The 25,393-nt window shown below is 42.3% G+C and overlaps 1 protein-coding gene across 3 annotated transcripts in view; it reads right to left on the bottom strand.

Moving 5' to 3' along the window:
* LOC109891654 (TOX high mobility group box family member 2) overlaps window positions 1-25,393 on the bottom strand; it is a 205,132-nt gene that overhangs the window by 11,974 nt on the left and 167,765 nt on the right. For all 3 annotated transcript variants that reach the window (XM_031825676.1, XM_020484174.2, XM_031825675.1), the window contains 3 exons: window positions 23,389-23,619; window positions 5,013-5,093; window positions 1,301-1,699 (listed from right to left, as the gene is read on the bottom strand). In XM_031825676.1, the coding sequence (XP_031681536.1) occupies window positions 1,301-1,699; window positions 5,013-5,093; window positions 23,389-23,619 (711 nt within the window). The remainder of the gene's footprint in view (window positions 1-1,300; window positions 1,700-5,012; window positions 5,094-23,388; window positions 23,620-25,393) is intronic.

Below are 25,393 nucleotides of genomic sequence, written 5' to 3'. Positions count from 1 at the left end.
TCTGTCTCCTAGAGATGAACGTACTTTGGTGCGAAAGGTGCAAATCAATCCCAGAACAACAGCAAAGGACCTTGTGAAGATGCTCGAGGAAACAGGTACAAAAGTATCTATATCCACCGTAAAACGAGTCATATATCGACATAACCTGAAAGGCTGCTCAGCAAGGAAGAAGCCACTGCTCCAAAACCACCATAAAAGCCAGACTACGGTTTGCAACTGCACATGGGGACAAAGATCATACTTTTTGGAGAAATGTCCTCTGGTCTGATGAAACAAAAATATAACTGTCTGGCCATAAAGACCGTCGTTATGTTTGGAGGAAAAAGGGGGAGGCTTACAAGCCGAAGATCACCATCCCAACCATGAAGCACGGGGTTAGCAGCATCATGTTGTGGGGGTGCTTTGCTGCAAGAGGGACTGGTGCACTTCACAAAATAGATGGCATCATGAGGGAGGAAAATTATGTGGATATATTGAAGCAACATCTCAAAACGTCAGTCAGGAAGTTAAAGCTTGGCCGCAAATGGGTCTTCCAAATGGACAATGACCCCAAGCATACTTCTAAAGTTGTGGCAAAATGGCTTAAGGACAACAAAGTCAAGGTATTGGAGTGGCCATCATAAAGCCCTGACCTCAATCCTATAGAGCATTTGTGGGCAGAGTAGAAAAAGCGAGTGCGAGCAAGGAGGCCTACAAACTTGACTCAGTTACACCAACTCTTGTCAGGAGGAATGGGTCAAAATTCACCCAATTAATTGTGGAAAGCTTGTGGAAGGCTACCCGAAATATTTGACCCAAGTTAAACAATTTAAAGGCAATGCTACCAAATACTAATTGAGTGTATGTAAACTTCTGACCCACCGGAATTTTGATACAGTGAATTATAAGTGAAATAATCTGTCTGTAAACAATTGTTGGAAAAATTACTTGTGTCATATGTAGATGTCCTTAACGACTTGCCAAAACTATAGTTTGTTAACAAGAAAATTTTAAATCAAGCTTAGCATTCATTTTACAGGCAGTCGATACATATCAAAACTATCGCCCCACCTAATTCTGATTCTGGACCAGTCATACTGTTTAGACTAATAATGGAATTGGTAATGGAATGCTGATCCAAACTAGTTGCTAAGGTTACAGAGAACCAAACGGTTATAAATGGTTTGGAATTAGGAATGAGTAATTTAATAGGATCTCTATGGTCCATACTCTCCACACTAGCCTACTGAAAAGTGAGCATGTCCAGTACTCCTTCATATAATTTGGTGATATGATATGATATATGCAGAGTCACACTAACCTGCTGGCCAGGAGGAGGTGAGTGAAGGGATGCCTGGAGTCCCATCTGGTGGGAGATAATTGGCTGGGACTGGCCGTGCTGCATGCGGATTGGCTGGTTGAGGAGGGAGTTCTGGTGCATGGAGAGCTGTTGGTGCAAGGGCGGGCTGATCTGGAAGGAGGAAGGGGGAGAGGCACTAATGCTGGGCAGCATCTGAGACTGGCTGAGGGTCCGGGAGAGTGCGTGACGCGTAGCCCCCGCGTAGCCCTGCATGTCCGACAGGGGGAAGCCCCCTGGCCCCAGACTGTAGGGGGAGGAGGGCTGGGGTGGCACGCTGTACAGGGGTGGATTGGGGGGCATCATGTGGGAGGAAGGCTGGTTCGTCTGGATACTTTTCGTCTCCACAGGGTCATTGTAGTTCTGAGGACAGAGGGGAAGACAAGAGGGACGAAAATGACAGTTAAAATAGGTATTACCCAATATATTACACAGCTCATTTATATTGGTGAGATACAGGTATGTCAATGTAAATATATTACCCAATACATTACACAACTAATACACTAAATTAGTAGAACATATGAATACATCATCCACTCAGGTCCCTCTATGTGAAAATCATGATGTTGAGTTCATTTCAGCATGGAAGTCACATCCCCTGAGCTGCTTCATTTCATAGATTTGAAATAGCAAGCGTATATGTATACTTTGCTGCGGTACGAAGTATGTTCAGGCCCTCTCATTAGCTGTCACAGTTGTTGACGTGAGCTATGTCTGCTATTTGGTAATGGCGTACATACTGTCTATTGAACAGAGCCAGAGAAATAATCAATGAAAAGATGGATAGAAGACTAAAGACGAGGGAGATACATTTGCAGGTCAAGTGGAATATGAAATGGTAAAGAATGGTGAGAGATGGGTGGGAGTGAAGTGTGTGTGTGCTCCCTTCCAAGCACTGAACAACCACAACTGAAAGCAGTACTATTTTATACTATACTATACTACTAAGCCTATTCTATGAGTATTATTTGTGGAGATTTAGAAATGTGAAACTTTAAAGGGACAAGCAGTAGTAACAAGGTAAGGAAACCAATAATGTATCATTTGGGTGAACTATCCCATTATGTGTCCCTTGGTGGGTTGAAAAGCACTAACCTCCATTTTGACTTTCTGAATGAATGAACCTCATTAACTTGGGGCTTTTAAACGAGACATGTACTGTAGTCATCAAGCTCCATTTGTGTGTGTTCTTTTTCCCCCAACATAGATCATCAGTGTGCGTCACAAACAAAATGGTAACAGGTGCACGCCGAACACACCGGGCACGTGACTCATCCAAAAATGTCACTCTGACGATTTCTAATTACCTTCAATTCCTCTGTCCTTGATTCCCACTTCTCTTCAGCAATTTAAACACACTATTTAAAGAGGACTCCTTTTGAATGGCTACATGTACTATGTGTCTTGTTGTGAGTGGTGGTGAATGAATGGTAGATTTTCAGTTTTTTTCTGCCTGTTTTAATTTCTTTTAAAGGCCTGCCAATCTGCACACGCATCAATCAAGCCCTTGAATACGAGATGTGTCAGAAAGCAATATTTAATTACGCAAACGAGTGGTGAGAATGAGCTTTATTAAATGGGAAAAACTGCAACTGGTAAAGAGAGAGGTTGATGAATAAACTGTTCATGCCTTAATCAAGGCATTTGTTTTGGGCTTGTAAGCCTTGGAGGAAGTGTGAGGCCATGGGGACCGGTGGGAGGCTGTTTAACATAGTAATGCAATTTGGGTTTATGTGAAGCGAAAACAATGGAGTGAAGACATGGAAATGGAAGACATAGGTGCTTGGCACTAAGACTGGCACACAAAAAAATGTTAGTAGGATGTATTATGATGCAATCCTACTGTATATTATGCATCCAATCTGGTTCTGAATTTGTACTTTAAGACGCATAGTTGAGAAACAACAGACATGAATTGATTATCTTGTCTAAAGTCTAAATATCAAAGTATATATGATAAGTTGAATACAGTATGTCTAACTATCTAGGGGTAAGAGGAAAGCAGCCTCAGGCAGTTGCTCAGGCAGTTCCTCAGGCAGTTCCTCAGGCAGCCCCAGACAGATCCTCAGTCAGTTCCTCAGTCAGTTCCTCAGGCAGATCCTCAGTCAATTCCTCAGTCAGTTCCTCAGGCAGTTCCTCAGGCAGCCTCAGGCAGTTCCTCAGGCAGCCCCAGACAGATCCTCAGTCAGTTCCTCAGTCAGTTCCTCAGGCAGATCCTCAGTCAATTCCTCAGTCAGTTCCTCAGGCAGTTCCTCAGGCAGCCTCAGGCAGTTCCTCAGGCAGCCCCAGACAGATCCTCAGTCAGTTCCTCAGTCAGTTCCTCAGGCAGTTCCTCAGGCAGCCTCAGGCAGTTCCTCAGGCAGCCCCAGACAGATCCTCAGTCAGTTCCTCAGTCAGTTCCTCAGGCAGCCCCAGGCAGATCCTCAGGCAGTTCCTCAGACAGTTCCTCAGTCAATTCCTCAGGCAGTTCCTCAGGCAGTTCCTCAGACAGTTCTTCAGTCAGTTCCTCAGTCAGTTCCTCAGGCAGTTCCTCTGTCAGTTCCTCAGTCAGTTCCTCAGGCAGTTCCTCAGACAGTTCCTCAGGCAGTTCCTCAGTCAGTTCCTCAGTCAGTTCCTCAGGCAGTTCTTCAGGCAGTTCCTCGGGCATCCTCAGACAGTTCCTCAGTCAGTTCCTCAGTCAGTTCCTCAGGCAGTTTCTCAGGTAGTTCCTCAGGCAGTTTCTCAGGCAGTTCCTCGGGCAGTTCCTCAGGCAGTTCTTCAGGCAGTTCCTCAGGCAGTTACTCAGGCAGTTCCTCAGTCAGTTCCTCAGTCAGTTCCTCAGGCAGTTTCTCAGGCAGTTTCTCAGGCAGTTCCTCAGGCAGCCTCAGACAGTTCCGCAGGCAGTTCCTTAGTCAGTTCCTCAGTCAGTTCCTCAGTCAGTTCCTCAGGCAGCCTCAGGCAGTTCTTCAATCAGTTCTTCAGGCAGTTCCTCAGTCAGTTCCTCAGTCAGTTCCTCAGGCAGTTCCTCAGGCAGTTCCTCAGGTGGCAGAGCCAGGAGCCCCCATTCTAAGCAATGCTCACTCATGCCTCCACACACACACAGACACACACAGACACACACACACACACATGAACATGCATACGTAAGAACGCACATAGGCATATACACCCTCTCTCATGCACACACACAGACACACACAGACAAACACACACACACAGACAAACACACACAGACACACACACACACATACACACACAGACACACACACACACAGACACACACAGACACGCACACCGACACACACACAGACACGCACAAACACACACACACACAGACACACACACACAGTCCCCCCCCCCCCCCCCCCCCCCCACACACACACCTTTCGTCCATCCCGTCCTCTTGCCGTGTTGCAAATAACACAGACGAATAAAGGTGTGTGTGTCTGCGTGCGTGTTTCTATGTGTGTGTCTGTGTGTGTGAGCATGTCTGTGTGTGTGTGTCTATGTGTGTGTGCATGTGTGTGTGTTTGGGCCCTAATTTTCACTGTTCTCTTCAAAGCAAACACACATAAACCTTCTCCAGCAGCCCCTACCCCAGGAGGAGAGAAGAACTCTCCATCTAATTTATTATCCCTTATATCACCACTGAACTGTTTATCAGAGACGTGACCCCCCCCCCCCCCGCCATTACCTTGGTAACCAGAGTGGCTCGGTACGTGGCCAGGGCTTTCAGGTACTCTTTCTTCGCCGCCTCTGTTTTCCTCTTGTAGCCCTGCGAGAGAGAGACAAACAGCAACAAAGCAGTGGTAAGTGACAAGGCGCTAAGCTAGGCTAAGCATTTTAAATGACATTTTGGTAATTTAGCAGACACACATGAACAAATACTCCAGTATATACTATGATATAAATACTATAGTATTCACAACGGGTGGGTCTAATCCTAAATGCTGATTGGTTAAAACCGCATTCCAGCCGGTGTCTATACCACAAGTTACCACTGGCTAAATCTATGATGTTAAAATGCCTATTTATTCTGTCCCATTTGACTGCGCAATCCACTGTCTCATCAGCCCAGCCAGGTACTTTATAAACTTGATCTCCATTATAAAAAGCATCTGGAAATGATCTCACATTTCTTTTAGACTAACATTTAGTTTTCAACAGCGATTTGTATTGGCTAGCTACCAAGCAAGGGATACGAATGTTGCCAGTCAGTATGGCAATGGAACATTTAGAACGAACGACTGGGTCGCATCCATAGATACAGAACAAAAAGTCTGAACAACTGGGTCGCGTCTCTAGCAACTGAACCGATAGAACAAACGACCAGCCGGCTTGGGTAGCAACCCTAGAAATGTTAGGAATAAATTAATCAAAATAACGTTTTTAATTCAAATTTGTCAATCATTATTTGAATAGGTTGGTAACCGGCTCTACAAAAGTGATAATGCCCTTAAAGACAGTGTTTGGAGGATATATTGGCATGGTTTGCCATCCCTCGGCTTCTTCTCGGGCCTAACAACACCCGTGCCAATATATCCTCCATACACTCCATACACATTTGCACACACTGTACATAGATTTTTCTATTGTGTTATTGACTGTACGTTTGTTTATCCCATGTGTAACTCTGTGTTGTTGTTTTGGTTGCACTGTTTTGCTCTATCTTGGCCAGGTCGCAGTTGTAAATGAGAATTTGTTCTCAACTGGCCTACCTGGTTAAATAAAGGTGTTCTCAACTGGCCTACCTGGTTAAATAAAGGTGTTCTCAACTGGCCTACCTGGTTAAATAAAGGTGTTCTCAACTGGCCTACCTGGTTAAATAAAGGTGTTCTCAACTGGCCTACCTGGTTAAATAAAGGTGTTCTCAACTAGCCTACCTGGTTAAATAAAGGTGTTCTCAACTAGCCTACCTGGTTAAATAAAGGTGTTCTCAACTGGCCTACCTGGTTAAATAAAGGTGTTCTCAACTGGCCTACCTGGTTAAATAAAGGTGTTCTCAACTGGCCTACCTGGTTAAATAAAGGTGTTCTCAACTAGCCTACCTGGTTAAATAAAGGTGTTCTCAACTGGCCTACCTGGTTAAATAAAGGTGTTCTCAACTGGCCTACCTGGTTAAATAAAGGTGTTCTCAACTGGCCTACCTGGTTAAATAAAGGTGTTCTCAACTGGCCTACCTGGTTAAATAAAGGTGTTCTCAACTGGCCTACCTGGTTAAATAAAGGTGTTCTCAACTGGCCTACCTGGTTAAATAAAGGTGTTCTCAACTAGCCTACCTGGTTAAATAAAGGTGTTCTCAACTGGCCTACCTGGTTAAATAAAGGTGTTCTCAACTAGCCTACCTGGTTAAATAAAGGTGTTCTCAACTAGCCTACCTGGTTAAATAAAGGTGTTCTCAACTGGCCTACCTGGTTAAATAAAGGTGTTCTCAACTGGCCTACCTGGTTAAATAAAGGTGTTCTCAACTGGCCTACCTGGTTAAATAAAGGTGTTCTCAACTGGCCTACCTGGTTAAATAAAGGTGTTCTCAACTGGCCTACCTGGTTAAATAAAGGTGTTCTCAACTGGCCTACCTGGTTAAATAAAGGTGTTCTCAACTGGCCTACCTGGTTAAATAAAGGTGTTCTCAACTGGCCTACCTGGTTAAATAAAGGTGTTCTCAACTAGCCTACCTGGTTAAATAAAGGTGTTCTCAACTAGCCTACCTGGTTAAATAAAGGTGTTCTCAACTAGCCTACCTGGTTAAATAAAGGTGTTCTCAACTGGCCTACCTGGTTAAATAAAGGTGTTCTCAACTAGCCTACCTGGTTAAATAAAGGTGTTCTCAACTAGCCTACCTGGTTAAATAAAGGTGTTCTCAACTGGCCTACCTGGTTAAATAAAGGTGTTCTCAACTAGCCTACCTGGTTAAATAAAGGTGTTCTCAACTAGCCTACCTGGTTAAATAAAGGTGTTCTCAACTAGCCTACCTGGTTAAATAAAGGTGTTCTCAACTAGCCTACCTGGTTAAATAAAGGTGTTCTCAACTAGCCTACCTGGTTAAATAAAGGTGTTCTCAACTAGCCTACCTGGTTAAATAAAGGTGTTCTCAACTAGCCTACCTGGTTAAATAAAGGTGTTCTCAACTGGCCTACCTGGTTAAATAAAGGTGTTCTCAACTAGCCTACCTGGTTAAATAAAGGTGTTCTCAACTAGCCTACCTGGTTAAATAAAGGTGTTCTCAACTGGCCTACCTGGTTAAATAAAGGTGAAATAAAAATACATTTAAAAAATGTAAACCGGCTTCTTGGGCATTATCACTGGTTTTTTGCATATGAATGTAGTATTTACTATAGTGTTCTTGCATATGAATGTAGTATTTACTATAGTGTTCTTGCAGATGAATGTAGTATTTACTATAGTGTTCTTGCATATGAATGTAGTATTTACTATAGTGTTTTTGCAGATGAATGTAGTATTTACTATAGTGTTTTTGCAGATGAATGTAGTATTTACTATAGTGTTCTTGCAGATGAATGCAGTATTTACTATAGTGTTTTTGCAGATGAATGTAGTATTTACTATAGTGTTCTTGCAGATGAATGCAGTATTTACTATAGTGTTTTTGCAGATGAATGTAGTATTGACTATAGTGTTTTTGCAGATGAATGTAGTATTTACTATAGTGTTTTTGCAGATGAATGTAGTATTTACTATAGTGTTTTTGCAGATGAATGTAGTATTTACTATAGTGTTTTTGCAGATGAATGTAGTATTTACTATAGTGTTTTTGCAGATGAATGTAGTATTTACTATAGTGTTTTTGCAGATTAATGTAGTATTTACTATAGTGTTCTTGCAGATGAATGCAGTATTTACTATAGTGTTTTTGCAGATGAATGTAGTATTTACTATAGTGTTTTTGCAGATGAATGTAGTATTTACTATAGTGTTTTTGCAGATGAATGTAGTATTTACTATAGTGTTTTTGCAGATGAATGTAGTATTTACTATAGTGTTTTTGCAGATGAATGTAGTATTTACTATAGTGTTTTTGCAGATGAATGTAGTATTTACTATAGTGTTTTTGCAGATGAATGTAGTATTTACTATAGTGTTTTTGCAGATGAATGTAGTATTTACTATAGTGTTTTTGCAGATGAATGTAGTATTTACTATAGTGTTTTTGCAAATTAATGTAGTATTTACTATAGTGTTTTTGCAGATGAATGTAGTATTGACTATAGTGTTTTTGCAGATGAATGTAGTATTTACTATAGTGTTCTTGCAGATGAATGCAGTATTTACTATAGTGTTTTTGCAGATGAATGTAGTATTTACTATAGTGTTTTTGCAAATTAATGTAGTATTTACTATAGTGTTTTTGCAGATGAATGTGGTATTTACTATAGTGTTTTTGCAGATGAATGTAGTATTTACTATAGTGTTTTTGCAGATAAATGTAGTATTTACTATAGTGTTTTTGCAGATGAATGTAGTATTTACTATAGTGTTTTTGCAGATGAATGTAGTATTTACTATAGTGTTTTTGCAGATGAATGTAGTATTTACTATAGTGTTTTTGGTTTATTATCTTTATCACTGAGGTTTTCTCTTTCAGGAAACCTACTGGAGAAACGCGAATAGAGCTAATTTTCCATAACCTGTATATGAGCAAGACTGCAGATAGTTCAGAGCTTCTACCCTTTTCTACAACCTGTAGGGAACACAATATATGGTCTATATTTGGCATATAGGTTTCTAACTTATAGGTGTCACAAATTGGGATATGGGGGAGGGGGGATGGGAAGTTTATATGTAAATTATATGCTCTAGTATGTACTATAGTTAAGTGTTTTTATGGACATTATTGTAGTGTTTACGACAGTTGTTACTACAGTTGTTTTTTCCCCCAGATAATACTGTAGCATTTACTATACTATTCTAAAGAATACTACACCATTTTATAGTAAGTACTACACATGATTAAGGGATACTACAGTGTGTAGTATAGTATTCTGCAGTATACTACGGTTTACTATAGAATTCTATAGTAAGCACTGTACTATTGTATAGTAAAAGGTAGTATTTTTTAAAAATGTGGTTAGACTAAAATCACTCTGTTTTCTTGTTGTAGCCCTGCGAGAGACAAACAGAAACAAAGCAGTGGTCTGTTTTTTACATACATTTTCATAATTTAGAAAATGCTCTTTTTGAGGCTAGGCATTTTACATACATTTTTATCATTTAGAAAATGCTTGTTTTAATGGCTAGGCATTTTACATACATTTTTATCATTTAGCAGACACTCTTTTTTAAGTACAGGGCTAAAAGCCCTGGGGTCCTGTTAAGGAGGGTGTTACAGCACTTTCAGATAGAACAGAACAGAACAGATTGTCTGTCAGGTTGAATGGAGGATTTTGTCTGCAACATTCTGAACTTTTCACCACACTGAATTCAACTCTGGTCCCTATTCCTTCCCAACCTAAAAGAAACAATATTTTCCCACAGTGATCGAATATGTCTGAAGAGGATGTGCAGTTGAGGAAGAGAGGGAGGAGGAGAGGGATAACAGGGGGAGACGTGGCGTTTAGAGAGAGAGAGGGGTATGATGAAATAAAGGTAGAAAACACCATTTGCCACTGCATTTCGCTACACCGTTTTTGCCTCCATTGAAGCAACACATCGCTAAATTAGAGTTGATGTCCCATCAAAGCATCTAGACGAGACAAAAATTCCAAACAGCATTAGGCAATGGACATCCGCCGAACAAACCTCAAATGATACAGATTCAGAAGGGGAATTCAGGTTAATATAATACCGTGTCAGTCATGTGGGGTTGCCAGCATTTGCCGAGGCTGAGACCCCTGTTCCTTTTTGATGGTAAGAAAACAAGAGTCCATCCTTAAATGGAGGAAAAATCCCTTGCCTACGTCCCAAACACCACCCTATTTACTAAATAGTGCATTACTTTTAAGTACAGTAGTGCACTGTGTAGGGAATAAGTTGGCTTTCTTCCATGCACATTCCCGCTCTTGGATTCTCTAGGGAGTCCTTCTACAAAATAGACTGCATGAGCAGAGAGAGGATAATTAAAGTTCTCTTCATAGAGTTCTTATAGACAGGTCGTTCTCTGATAGAGATGGGTCAGAATTACCATTATGCATTCATACGTTGCAAATGCACACAGACAAGATAGCAACGAACACATGGATGTGCTCACATCTGAAAGACACACACGGTGGATAAGGCACACACACACACACACACACACACACACACACACACACACACACACACACACACACACACACACACACACACACACACACACACACACACACACACACACACACACACACACACACACACACACACACACACACACATGCTCACTTGCACTGCAGCCTTCTATAGGGGGAGTAAAAAGAGGCTTTGCTGATAGGCTGATGTTTATCCTCCCATCTCAATCATATATCTGCATTATTCTATTCTCTCCCTCTGATGACATGAACGTCAAAATAGAGCGGAGGGAGGAGGAGAGGAGTGACCATATATGGTGATGTGCCATCATTTGCTTCCACATTACAAATATTCATATCGAAATCTGTTAATATATACAAAAACATCTGGACATACATCTTAATCCTAGAACAAAAAAATTGAACAGACTGTGATGATATTTCTGGGTTGGAAGTTGCAACCTTAGCTCCTCAGCCCTTAAATAATGATAGAGCCGGCGCTGCCTATTTAACGAACCCCTAAGTACTCCCAGCAGCTTTCATTTCAAATTCATTTAACACAGCTAATGATTCGTCCGACCACGGATACTTTTAAATAAATTACCATGCCTAAGGATTCTCTAATTATTCCAAAGTGAGTGGATTCATTAGCGATTGAAGCCGTCAGAGGCTGCAGGTCGGGATGAATCAGAAATAACAAAGCCTCAAGGGAGCATATGCCACGGTCGTAATCCTGACACGGGGGGGTGTCCCACAACAATTAGCCAGTAATTGTACCTTAATGAAATCTTCTTGTTTGATAACCAGTTAATTATAGGAGACAATAACTCCTGAACCCTTGCCGACACCAACTGAGTGATTACCCCCACAATCTCCCCCATCTCCCCCACAAAGAAGATGGAGAGAGAGACAGAGAAGGGATAGACGGAGGGAGAGACAGAGAAGGGATAGACGGAGGGAGAGCCAGAGAAGGAATAGACGGAGGGAGAGACAGAGAAGAGATAGACGGAGGGAGAGACAGAGAAGAGATAGACGGCGGGAGAGACAGAGAAGGGATAGACGGAGGGAGAGACAGAGAAGGGATAGACGGAGGGAGAGACAGAGAAGGGAGAGAGAGGGAGAGACAGAGAAGAGATAGACGGAGGGAGAGACAGAGAAGAGATAGACGGAGGGAGAGTTATGGAGAGAGAGAGAGAAGAGATAGACGGAGGAAGAGATAGGAGAGACAGAGAAGGGATAGACGGAGGGAGAGACAGAGAAGAGATAGACGGAGGGAGAGTTATGGAGAGAGAGAGAGAAGAGATAGACGGAGGGAGAGACAGAGAAGGGATAGACGAAGGGAGAGACAGAGAAGGGATAGACAGAGGGAGAGAGAGGGAGAGACAGAGAAGGGATAGACGGAGGGAGAGATAGAGAGAGACAGAAAAGGGATAGACAGAGGGAGAGACAGAGAAGGAGGGATAGACAGAGGGAGAGATAGAGAGAGACAGAAAAGGGATAGACAGAGGGAGAGACAGAGAAGGGATAGACAGAGGGAGAGATAGAGAGAGACAGAGAAGGGATAGATGGAGGGAGAGACAGAGAAGGGATAGACGGAGGGAGAGATAGGGAGAGACAGAGAAGGGATAGACAGAGGGAGAGATAGGGAGAGACAGAGAAGGGATAGACAGAGGGAGAGATAGAGAGAGACAGAAAAGGGATAGACAGAGGGAGAGACAGAGAAGGAGGGATAGACAGAGGGAGAGATAGAGAGAGACAGAAAAGGGATAGACAGAGGGAGAGACAGAGAAGGGATAGACGGAGGGAGAGATAGGGAGAGACAGAGAAGGGATAGACAGAGGGAGAGATAGAGAGAGACAGAGAAGGGATAGATGGAGGGCGAGACAGAGAAGGGATAGACAGAGGGAGAGAGAGAGAAGGGATAGACAGAGGGAGAGATAGGGAGAGACAGAGAAGGGATAGATGGAGGGAGAGATAGGAAGAGGATGGGGAGGAGGGAGAAAGAGAGGGAGAGGGGAAAAGAGAGGGGAAATTGAAGGAGGCAGGGTCAGGGAGAGGGGAAAGGGAAAGAAAGAGCTAATTGAAGGAGGTAGGGGCGAGGGAGAGGAGAATAGGGTGGAAAAAAGAGAGGAAGAGGGGGATTAAAGGAGGTAGAGCGATTAAGAAATAGTTAGAAAGAAAGAGAGACAGAGAAAAGAGAGAGAGAGAGAGAGAGAGATGCAGAAAGGAGAGTAAGAGATATAGGGAGGGTTAGGTTCAAAAGCTTGTCTTTTGCCAGAACGTCTGTGTTTCTCTCTCTCTTCTGACCTTTCATGGAAGCACATCTACAACACATCAGACTCAATTAAATAAAGATAAGCACTTCTTTCCCCTTTCGAACTGTTTTTCCTTTATAGCCCTAAAACTGGGGATTGATCTGAATCTGAACAACAAAAAATACAAATAAAATGTATTTTGGGAGGGGGCTGGAACACATAGTCACCTTGAGGAATAACAAAGACAAATACACCGATTGATCTTAGACCACAGACCTCAGGGGATGAAATACTCTATATGAGAAAAGTTTCCGATGAGGCTACGAACACAAAATCCATTAAAAAAGATGCCTCTAATATGCTCAAGCACAGCTTGGCGAACAATAAGTCATGCAGTAGAAAATAACTAAACGTGAACCGAGCTCACAGAATAACATAGTTTATGATGTTGATAAATCTGATACTAAATAAGATTCAGTGCTGCTATCATTTCAATTGGGAATTGCTTGTGTTCTAACACAGGTAATTGGAAACAGAGGGCATTCATTTGTTAAAACAAATATGTCTGTGGCAAGGGAATGTGTTTACATTCTAGTTATGCTGGCTCCAGAGGGTCTGTGGCATGAAAGTACACCTCATCAGTACTGTAGAACTGACAACAGTCAAACTCTAGAAGAAACAGCAATCATCAGTTTGAAAGTGTTTTTAATAGAATTTATGGTGTCACTCAGAGGAAGAAGCTCCTCCCCTTTGCATAATCTCTGTATCAAGATGATCTGTATCATCATCTCAAGTTGATTTGGCCGTTGTGGGCTAAAGAACGTGATTTAACACATGACAGCACAACCCAATTGAGTACACGGTATAGGACAACATATCAAATTATTATTTCAAGAGTTTCCCTCTAACAGTCTTTATTATTATTATTATTTTATTTTTTACAGATAATCCTCCTGTGAAGGACAAATCCCTTTCAACGTAATCTTTGTTTGGAGAATAAAATTACAACAGAAAAGATGTTGAAAGAGCCTGGACACCAGAGGGTTAAGAACCCAGCAAACAATAACATTTCAGGAACAGATGTCCTTGAGGCGGATTCAAGGACGAGGCAATTGCTAATCTAGTATTCTCAGCATGATCAAATCACCAGGGCAACAGATATAAATAAAAGTGCAGGAAATGAAGAATTCGCATTCAAGGGTGTCAGGAGCAAAATGAAGATTCATGCTGAAGAGGGCCTGGTGAAGGAGGCAAGAATTAACTGCAAATAAAAGAACACCCAGCCTCCCAATGTCCAGCTGTATGAAGTAGGTTTGGGGAAAAACACACTTACGGTGTGCGATGGCGATGCACTTTGTCATAGAGACAGGTGCTTTTATTTGACACGCAATAGGTCCCTGCCCGAGTGGATATTCTAAAAATAACTCTTGTTTTGGACCGACATCATCAGACTATCTCATTTGTTGCTATGGTGCCCAAGTTTCTTAAACTTGACATTGCTGTAACTCTATGGGAAAGAGTATCCACAGTAATTACACTACGCTTGCATTGCCATTGTAATTGATGTGTAATAATGAGATCTACATTGAGTATATACTTCATGAATAACATCTCGTTCCTTCATACACGACAGGCATCACGTAAACCAGGCATCACATAAACCAGGCATCACATACCAGGCATCACATAAACCAGGCATCACATAAGCTATGCATCACATAAACCAGGCATCACATAAACCAGGCATCACATACCAGGCATCACATAAACCAGGCATCACGTAAACCAGGCATCACATAAACCAGGCATCACATAAACCAGGCATCACATACCAGGCATCACATAAACCAGGCATCACGTAAACCAGGCATCACATAAACCAGGCATCACATACCAGGCATCACATAAACCAGGCATCACATACCAGGCATCACATACCAGGCATCACATACCAGGCATCACATACCAGGCATCACATACCAGGCATCACATACCAGGCATCACATACCAGGCATCACATAAACCAGGCATCACATACCAGGCATCACATAAACCAGGCATCACATAAGCTATGCATCACATAAACCAGGCATCACATAAACCAGGCATCACATAAGCTATGCATCACATAAACCAGGCATCACATAAACCAGGCATCACATAAACCAGGCATCTCATAAACCAGGCATCACATAAACCAGGCATCACATAAACCAGGCATCACATAAGCTATGCATCACATAAACCAGGCATCACATAAACCAGGCATCACATAAACCAGGCATCACATAAACCAGGCATCACATAAGCCAGGCATCACATAAACCATGCATGACATAAACCAGGCATCACATAAACCAGGCATCAAATAAACCAGGCATCACATAAGGCATGCATCACATAAGCCAGGCATCACATAAGTCAGGCATCACATAAGCCATGCATCACATAATCCAGGCATCACATAAGCCATGCATCACATTAGCCAGGCATCACATTAGCCAGGCATCACATTAGCCAGGCATCACATTAGCCAGGCATCACATTAGCCAGGCATCACATTAGCCAGGCATCACATTAGCCAGGCATCACATAAGCCATGCATCACATAAGTCAGGCATCACAAAAGCCAGGCATCACATTAGCCAGGCATCACATAAGTCAGGCATCACAAAAGCCAGGCATCACATTAGCCAGGCATCACATTAGCCAGGCATCACATAAACCAGGCATCACATAAACCAGGCATCACATACCAGGCATCACATAAACCAGGCATCACATAAGCTATGCATCACATAAACCAGGCATCACATAAACCAGGCATCACATAAGCTATGCATCACATAAACCAGGCATCACATAAACCAGGCATCACATAAACCAGGCATCACATAAACCAGGCATCTCATAAACCAGGCATCACATAAACCAGGCATCACATAAACCAGGCATCACATAAACCAGGCATCACATAAACCAGGCATCACATAAACCAGGCATCACATAAACCAGGCATCTCATAAACCAGGCATCACATAAACCAGGCATCACATAAGCTATGCATCACATAAACCAGGCATCACATAAACCAGGCATCTCATAAACCAGGCATCTCATAAACCAGGCATCACATAAACCAGGCATCACATAAACCAGGCATCTCATAAACCAGGCATCACATAAACCAGGCATCACATAAACCAGGCATCACATAAGCTATGCATCACATAAACCAGGCATCACATAAACCAGGCATCACATAAACCAGGCATCACATTAGCTATGCATCACATTAGCTATGCATCACATAAACCAGGCATCACATTAGCCAGGCATCACATTAACTATGCATGACATAAACCAGGCATCACATAAACCAGGCATCACATAAGCCATGCATCACATAAGTCAGGCATCACAAAAGCCAGGCATCACATTAGCCAGGCATCACATAAGTCAGGCATCACAAAAGCCAGGCATCACATTAGCCAGGCATCACATTAGCCAGGCATCACATAAACCAGGCATCACATAAACCAGGCATCACATACCAGGCATCACATAAACCAGGCATCACATAAGCTATGCATCACATAAACCAGGCATCACATAAACCAGGCATCACATAAGCTATGCATCACATAAACCAGGCATCACATAAACCAGGCATCACATAAACCAGGCATCTCATAAACCAGGCATCACATAAACCAGGCATCACATAAGCTATGCATCACATAAACCAGGCATCACATAAACCAGGCATCACATAAACCAGGCATCACATAAACCAGGCATCACATAAACCAGGCATCACATAAACCAGGCGTCACATTAGCTATGCATCACATTAGCTATGCATCACATAAACCAGGCATCACATTAGCCAGGCATCACATTAGCTATGCATGACATAAACCAGGCATCACATAAACCAGGCATCACATTAGCTATGCATCACATTAACCAGGCATCACATAAACCAGGCATCACATAAACCAGGCATCACATAAACCAGGCATCACATAAGCCAGGCATCACATAAACCAGGCATCAAATAAACCAGGCATCACATAAGGCATGCATCACATAAGCCAGGCATCACATAAGTCAGGCATCACATAAGCCATGCATCACATAAGCCAGGCATCACATAAGCCATGCATCACATTAGCCAGGCATCACATTAGCCATGCATCACATAAGCCAGGCATCACATTAGCCAGGCATCACATTAGCCAGGCATCACATTAGCCATGCATCAAATAAGCATATTGAGAGCTTGGGACTATAAGGTTATATCTGCATTTTTGTCTAAATGTAGTTATTTACATTAGCCTTGTTCTGTTCAATGTTCTCTACCTTCGGAAAGTATTCAGACCCATGGACTTTTTCCACATGCCTTGTTCTTAGATGGATTAAATCAAATGTTTTCTTCAGCAATCTACACAAAATACCCCATAATGACAAAGCAAAAACCTTTTTTTATTTGCAAATGTATTAAAAATAAAAATCAGAAATACCTTATTTACATAAGTATTCAGACCCTTTGGTATGAGACTCGAAATTGAGCTCAGGTGCGTCCTGTTTCCAGTGATCATCCTTGAGATGAGTCCACCTGTGGTAAATTCAATTGATTGGACATGATTTGGAAAGGCACACACCTATCTATATACTGTAGCAGAAATGTTCTGATGTTTTTCAGCATTAGGGACTGGGAGATCCTTGATGGAAACCTGCTCCAGAGCGCTCAGGACCTCAGACTGCGAATCTGTGCCTTGACACAATCCTGTCTTGGGGCTCTACGGACAATTCCTTCCACCTTATGGCTTGGTTTTTGCTCTGACATGCACTGTCAACTTTGGGACCTACAGCATTTAAGGTACCCAAGAACACAGTGGCCTTCATCATTCTTAAATGGCAGAAGTTTGGAAACACCAAGACTCTTTCTAGAGCTGGCTGCCCGGCCAAACTGAGCAATCGTGGAAGAAGGGCCTTGATCAGGGAGATGACCAGGTACCCGATAGTCACTCTGACAGAGCTCTAGAGTTTCTCTGTGGAGATGGGAGAACCTTCCAGAAGGACAACCATCTCTGCAGCACTCCACCAATCAGGCCTTTATGGTAGAGTACATTACAACCTGCTTAGAGTTTGCCAAAAGGCACTTAAATACTCTCAGACCATGAGAAACAAGATTATCTGGTCTGATGAAACTAAGATTGAATGCAAAGTGTCACGTCTGGAGGAAACCTGGCACCATCCCTATGGTGAAGCATGATAGTGGAAGCACCATGCTGTGGGGATGTTTTTCAGCAGCAGGGACTGGGAGACTAGTACTGTGAGATCCTTGATGGAAACCTGCTCCACAGCTCAGGACCTCAGACTGGTGCGAAGGTTCACCTTCCAACAGGACTACGACCCTAGGCACACAGCCAAGATAACGCAGGAGTGGCTTGGGGACAAGTCTCTGAATGTCCTTGAGTGGCCCAGCCAGAGCTCAGACTTGAACCCAATCGAACATCTCTGCAACGCTCCTCATCCAACCTGACAGAGCTTGAGAGGATCTGTAGAGAAGAATGGAAGACACCCCAAATACAGGTGGGCCAAGCTTGTAGCGTCCTACCCAAGAAGACTCAAGGTTGTAATCGCTGCCAAAGGGGATTCAACAAAGTACTGAGTAAAGGGTCTGAATACTTATGTAAATGTTATATTTTAGTTTTAAATATTTTATAAATTAGCAATACAACCAATTTAATACATTTTAGAATAAGGCTGTAACTTAACAAAAAGTCAAATGGTCTGAATACTTTCCGAATGCACTGTATTACTCTAAATACCGCAATGCATGTTGTTAAGTTCAAAAGAATACAAGATAAACATTGCTGATACCATTCAAACCAATGAGGGTTTGGAACTTGAAAGCCAATTATCTCAGAATAATATTGTTTTGTTTCCAACCCTTTTAATCTATGGTGCAATTCGTATGGTTCCGTGTTTCACAGTATTCACCATTTATTGGTAAATAAAGGTGCTAAATATTAAAATGAAATGCATGGAAATGATACTGTTGCTGTACCTGTATGTGTTGCACAGTTCAATGTTCAAATCAAGGCAAATAAGGACATTTTCATGACATTCATGATGCCCTTTCACTGCTCGTTATGCCATTAACAACAGACGGCATTGACACAATCTGGGAGCGTTCATTTCTTCTACAAACCCCTCCCATGGGCTGAAATGGACAGATACTAATAAATGAGATATTAAGTTGACAGTTCAGCCCGAAATCAAAGTTCATCAGATGTTATCAGGCTTAAAAATTGATCTATTAATGGGATCAGTCCATATCCACACCATCGGTAGCGTAGATGCAGCTATATGGACGAGGTCTGGAAACTTCTGACACATTTTGATTTTGAAGTGAACTATCACTTTAAGGTTGATGGATGTGCTACTATTTGTGACTACGAATGAGATATTGATTTTCTTTGACGTGAGCCTTTATTGTGCCTCTCCCTCTACGGCGAGAACAAAGATGATTGTCTAAGGTTTGTTGTTGGTTCAACTATTGTTTTCTGTGACGACTGTGTGAATATAACATTCCTTCTCATTGACAGGAGATTCTATCAAATCAAATTTATCAAATCAAATGTATTTATATAGCCCTTCGTACTTTAGCTGATATCTCAAAGTGCTGTACAGAAACCCAGCCTAAAACCCCAAACAGCAAGCAATGCAGGTGTAGAAGCACATACATACAGTCGTGGCCAAAAGGTTTGAGAATTTGCACAAAGTTTGCTGCTTCAGTGTGTATGGAGCTCGTGTTCTGGCAGACGCATGAGGTGTTGGCTGGAGATGACTGTGTTTACTGACATTTAGCTACATCGGGATTATTGCCAAGGCAGCAGGGTAGCCTAGTGGTTAGAACATTGGACTAGTAACTTAAAGGTTGAAAGTTCAAATCTCCCAGCTGACAAAGTACAAATCTGTCATTCTGCCCCTGAACAGGCAGTTAACCCACTGTTCCTAGGCTGTCATTGAAAGTAAAAATGTGTTCTTAATTAACTGACCTGCCTAGTTAAATAAAGGTAAAATTCTTCAATATACTGTAGGCCTCCATGGTTCTGGCTAGAAGAAACACCTTAAGTGACAGTTGGCCATGTTGTGTACCTTTATGTTGTGTTTCACTGATCATATATATATATACATACAGTCGTGGCCAAAAGTTTGGAGAATTTGCACAAAGTTTGCTGCTTCCGTGTCTTTAGATATTTTTCTCAAATGTTACTATGGAATACTGAAGTATAATTACAAGCATTTCATGTGTCAAAGGCTTTTATTGACAATTACATGAAGTTGATGCAAAGAATCTTTTTCAAGACCTCTGCAATCCGCCCTGGCATGCTGTCAATTAACTTCTGGGCCACATCCTGACTGATGGCAGCCCATTCTTGCATAATCAATGCTTGGAGGGGGGGTGGGGTTATATCCTTCCTATTTGGTCCTGTCCGGGGGTGTCCTCGGATGGGGCCACAGTGTCTCCTGACCCCTCCTGTCTCAGCCTCCAGTATTTATGCTGCAGTAGTTTATGTGTCGGGGGGCTAGGGTCAGTTTGTTATATCTGGAGTACTTCTCCTGTCCTATTCGGTGTCCTGTGTGAATCTAAGTGTGCGTTCTCTAATTCTCTCCTTCTCTCTTTCTTTCTCTCTCTCGGAGGACCTGAGCCCTAGGACCATGCCCCAGGACTACCTGACATGATGACTCCTTGCTGTCCCCAGTCCACCTGGCCGTGCTGCTGCTCCAGTTTCAACTGTTCTGCCTTATTATTATTCGACCATACTGGTCATTTATGAACATTTGAACATCTTGGCCATGTTCTGTTATAATCGCCACCCGGCACAGCCAGAAGAGGACTGGCCACCCCACATATGCTCTCTCTAATTCTCTCTTTCTTTCTCTCTCTCGGAGGACCTGAGCCCTAGGACCATGCCCCAGGACTACCTGACATGATGACTCCTTGCTGTCCCCAGTCCACCTGACCATGCTGCTGCTCCAGTTTCAACTGTTCTGCCTTATTATTATTCGACCATGCTGGTCATTTATGAACATTTGAACATCTTGGCCATGTTCTGTTATAATCTCCACCCGGCACAGCCAGAAAAGGACTGGCCACCCCACATAGCCTGGTTCCTCTCTAGGTTTCTTCCTAGGTTTTGGCCTTTCTAGGGAGTTTTTCCTAGCCACCGTGCTTCTACACCTGCATTGCTTGCTGTTTGGGGTTTTAGGCTGGGTTTCTGTACAGTACTTTGAGATATCAGCTGATGTACGAAGGGCTATATAAATACATTTGATTTGATTTGATTTGATTTTGGAGTTAGTCAGAATTTGTGGGTTTTTGTTTGTCCACCCGCCTCTTGAGGATTGACCACAAGTTCTCAATGGGATTAAGATCTGGGGAGTTTCCTGACCATGGACCCAAAATATTGATGTTTTGTTCCCCGAGCCACTTAGTTATCACTTTTGCCTTATGGCAAGGTTCTCCATCATGCTAGAAAAGGCAGTGTTCGTCACCAAACTGTTCCTGGATGGTTGGGAGAAGTTTCTCTCGGAGGATGTGTTGGTACGATTCTTTATTCAGGGCTGTGTTCTTAGGCAAAATTGTGAGTGAGCCCACTCCCTTGGCTGAGAAGCAACCCCACACATGAATGGTCTCAGGATGTTTTACTGTTGGCATGACACAGGACTGATGGTAGCGCTCACCTTGTCTTCTCCGGACAAGCTTTTTTCTGGATGCCCCTAACAATCAGAAAGGGGATTCATCAGAGAAAATGACTTTACCCCAGTCCTCAGCAGTCCAATCCATGTACCTTTTGCAGAATATCAGTTTGTTCCTGATGTTTTTCCTGGAGAGAAGTGGCTTCTTTGCTGCCCGTCTTGACACCAGGCCATCCTCCAAAAGTCTTCATCTCACTGTGCGTGCAGATGCACTCACACCTGCCTGCTGCCATTCCTGAGCAAGCTCTGTACTGGTGGTACCCTGATCCCGCAGCTGAATCAACTTTAGGAGACGGTCCTGGCGCTTGCTGGACTTTCTTGGGCGCCCTGAAGCCTTCTTCACAACAATTGAACCGCTCTCCGTGAAGGTCTTGATGATCCGATAAATGGTTGATTTAGGTGCAATCTTACTGGCAGCAATATCCTTGCCTGGAAAAGGCATTTTTGTGCAACGCAATGATGACCGCTCGTGTTTCCTTGCAGGTAACCATGACTGACAAAAACAATGATTCCAAGCACCACCCTCCTTTTGAAGCTTCCAGTCTGTTATTCGAACTCAATCAGCATGACAGAGTGATCTCCAGCCTTGTTCTCGTCAACACTCACACCTGTGTTAACAAGAGAATCACTGACATGATGTCAGTTGGTCCTTTTGTGGCAGGGCTGAAATGCAGTGGAAATGTTTTTGGGGGATTCAGTTCATTTGCATGGCAAAGAGGAACTTGACAATTCATTGCAATTCATCTGATCACTCTTCATAACATTCTGGAGTATATACAAATTGCTATTATACAAACTGAGGCTGCAGACTTTGTGAAAATGAATATTTGTGTCATTCTCAAAACTTTTGGCCACGACTGTATATATATTTATATATATATATATGTTTGTCAAAGTGTTATGACGTTAAAGTTAATGTTATTATATCAGGAATGCAATTATGTCATTAAGAGCTGCAAAACGTTATCCACTCATTTCGGAGTGTGTGGGTGTGTGTGTGTGTATAAACGTGTATGTATTCAGTGTGTGTGTATAAATGTGTATGTATTGGTGTGTGTGTTCATAAACGTGTATGTATTGGTGTGTGTGTTCAGTGTGTGTGTGTATAAACGTGTATGTATTGGTGTGTGTGTTCAGTGTGTGTGTATATAAACGTGTATGTATTGGTGTGTGTGTTCAGTGTGTGTGTATAAACGTGTATGTATTGGTGTGTGTGTATAAACGTGCATGTATTGGTGTGTGTGTATAAACGTGCATGTATTGGTGTGTGTGTTCAGTGTGTGTGTAAACATGCATGTATTGGTGTGTGTGTATAAACGTGCATGTATTGGTGTGTGTGTATAAACGTGTATGTATTGGTGTATAAACGTGCATGTATTGGTGTGTGTGTATAAACATGCATGTATTGGTGTGTGTGTATAAACATGCATGTATTGGTGTGTGTGTTCAGTGTGTGTATAAACATGTACCGGTATGTATTTTTATTTTACCTTTATTTAACTAGGAAAGTCAGTTAAGAACAAATTCTTATTTTCAATGACGGCCTAGGAACAGTGGGTTAACTGCCTGTTCAGGGGCAGAATAACAGATTTGTACCTTGTCAGCTCGGGGGTTTGAACTTGCAACCTTCCGGTTACTAGTCCAACGTTCTAACCACTAGGCTATCCTGCCACCCCATGTGTGTGTTCAGTGTGTGCGTGTATAAACGTGTATGTATTGGTGTGTGTGTTCAGTGTGTGTGTGTATAAACGTGTATGTATTGGTGTGTGTGTTCAGTGTGTGTGTGTATAAACGTGTATGTATTGGTGTGCACCTGTTTTGCCTCCTCTCCCAGGCTGTCCCACATGGAGGCCACGATCTTGGACACGTCCCCAAAGGTGGCGTTGGGGTTGGAGCTCTTGATGGCCGCCTGGGTGTCCCTGAAGAAGAGGGCGTAGGCCGACACGGGTTTCGACGGCTCGTTGGGGTCCTTTTTCTTCTTCTTCTTCTGCGGTTTGGTCTTGGGCTTCATCATCTCTGAGGAAGGCCGCTTCTCGCCCGTCATCTGGAAGAAGATTTTAAAAAACTATGCATTTGTCTCCTGTCTTTCTGTTTGAAGACTGAACAATAAGACAACTGCTCACTCACAGAGAATTATACTGTATGACACGGGTAAGAAACGCAGTATCAACTGTTCCCTTTCGACAGTGCTCTCCACAATGGTATGCTATCATTATGTACATTCTCCTCTCTATTACCTGAGGAGAGCAACAGAACACAGTGACAAGACACTCCCCACTCCTCTCACTTCACACCTCAGTGCACAGCTCCTTCCGTTGGTAACGTTTCACTGCCTCGCGTAGACAAATGAACATGGTCAGTGTGCCAACTCATCTGTGTCAATGCCCACCAGACAGCTCAAACAAGCTTGCATCCTTAACATCAAGAGATGAGTTGCCAGTCCAGTGTAAGCATAAGTATGAATGACCTCTTATCTTACTTACTAAGTTAATAGACAATAATGTTTATGAACTTTTGCTGCGAAAAACAAAAGAAAACTAATTTAGATTCCCTTTTCATCGTAATGACTTGTTTGATTAAATCCATTACAAGTAATAGAGACATCCACAGTGAAAAAATAAATCGCAAACAACTCCCCTCTTAAACTACGATTTAAAGTAGTACTCGGTTTGATTTAGAATTCTCAGGAAAGAAGCATTCAATGTCACAAGCTAAACCTGTTCACATCAAACACAGAACATTGTATTTACTTGTAAGAACATGTATTTACAGTATGATACTCTTTTGCTTTGAATTGTACTCTATGAAAATAACCTGAGATACAGTCTCTCAAATCTAATATAACACTACCATTATCCATTCCAACTTAAACTGGGCATTTTTTCTTCGGCAATACGTTGTTTACATTGTCAAAAATGATTTATCAAAACAACACAAACTCATTTCTCCCCGGACTAGGTAAAACTGTACATTTCTCACCTAACATTCCCGACGGCAGTCTTCTTTAAAGAGTTTCATTAAGATAATAGATTCCAACTTTTGTGCAACGGAGCAAAAAGTATTCAAAATCACCTCTGTTTCTACTAGCTTTGATGTGGATGTTGAATACATTGGAGGCTAATGGAATTATATACTGATGGTAATCGTTTTTTATTCATACATGGACAGTCATGCACAGTGGGGAGCTTGTATGGTGGAGAAAATATTGTGTTGCAGAAAATGTGCTGGTCTAACGTTGTACCACTCTGTGCTTGAGGCTGATAAATATGCAACAACACTATAGAAACCCCCGGATTCAATAATATGTTCATGTTCTTCTTTTCTAATCCCCCAGGTTAATGGAAACAAATCCAATGAGAGCCCTGATTGGTGAGTCATTTCTGTATGCTCTGTTGTATGGATTTACATAAATTAAATTAATGTCACTTATTGAGTATTTGTTCCTGTGTCCTTGTTTCAAATGAAAGAGCTGTGAGAGATTGAGGCACACATATACTCCCTCAAGCTTTCCTGTCCTTTTCAACTTGTTTACCCCACAGCGGAGAAACACATCTATTGATAGGTGTGTAGAGGTCTAGAACACTACAGTACACAATATAGAAGAGTGTTGCTTCAAGACATTTGGTTTGGAACTACAGTACGTTGCCTCACGTTCTATCTCCCATATCTAATAGAGACGTATTACAAAGGAATACAGACAAAAACATCCAAATGCATCCTGTTGCCATTGCTGCAATATAAAGAATTGAACAGAGCTTCTGTTAATCGCTATGGAGAGGGCCTAGAGAACAGCAACAATACCAGTTATGTGAACATAT

This window comes from Oncorhynchus kisutch, linkage group LG5 (genome assembly GCF_002021735.2).
Source record: "Oncorhynchus kisutch isolate 150728-3 linkage group LG5, Okis_V2, whole genome shotgun sequence".
NCBI classification, from domain to species: Eukaryota; Metazoa; Chordata; class Actinopteri; order Salmoniformes; family Salmonidae; genus Oncorhynchus; species Oncorhynchus kisutch.
Note: the sequence above shows the minus strand (reverse complement) of the source record. Positions and strands in the feature narration are given on the sequence as shown.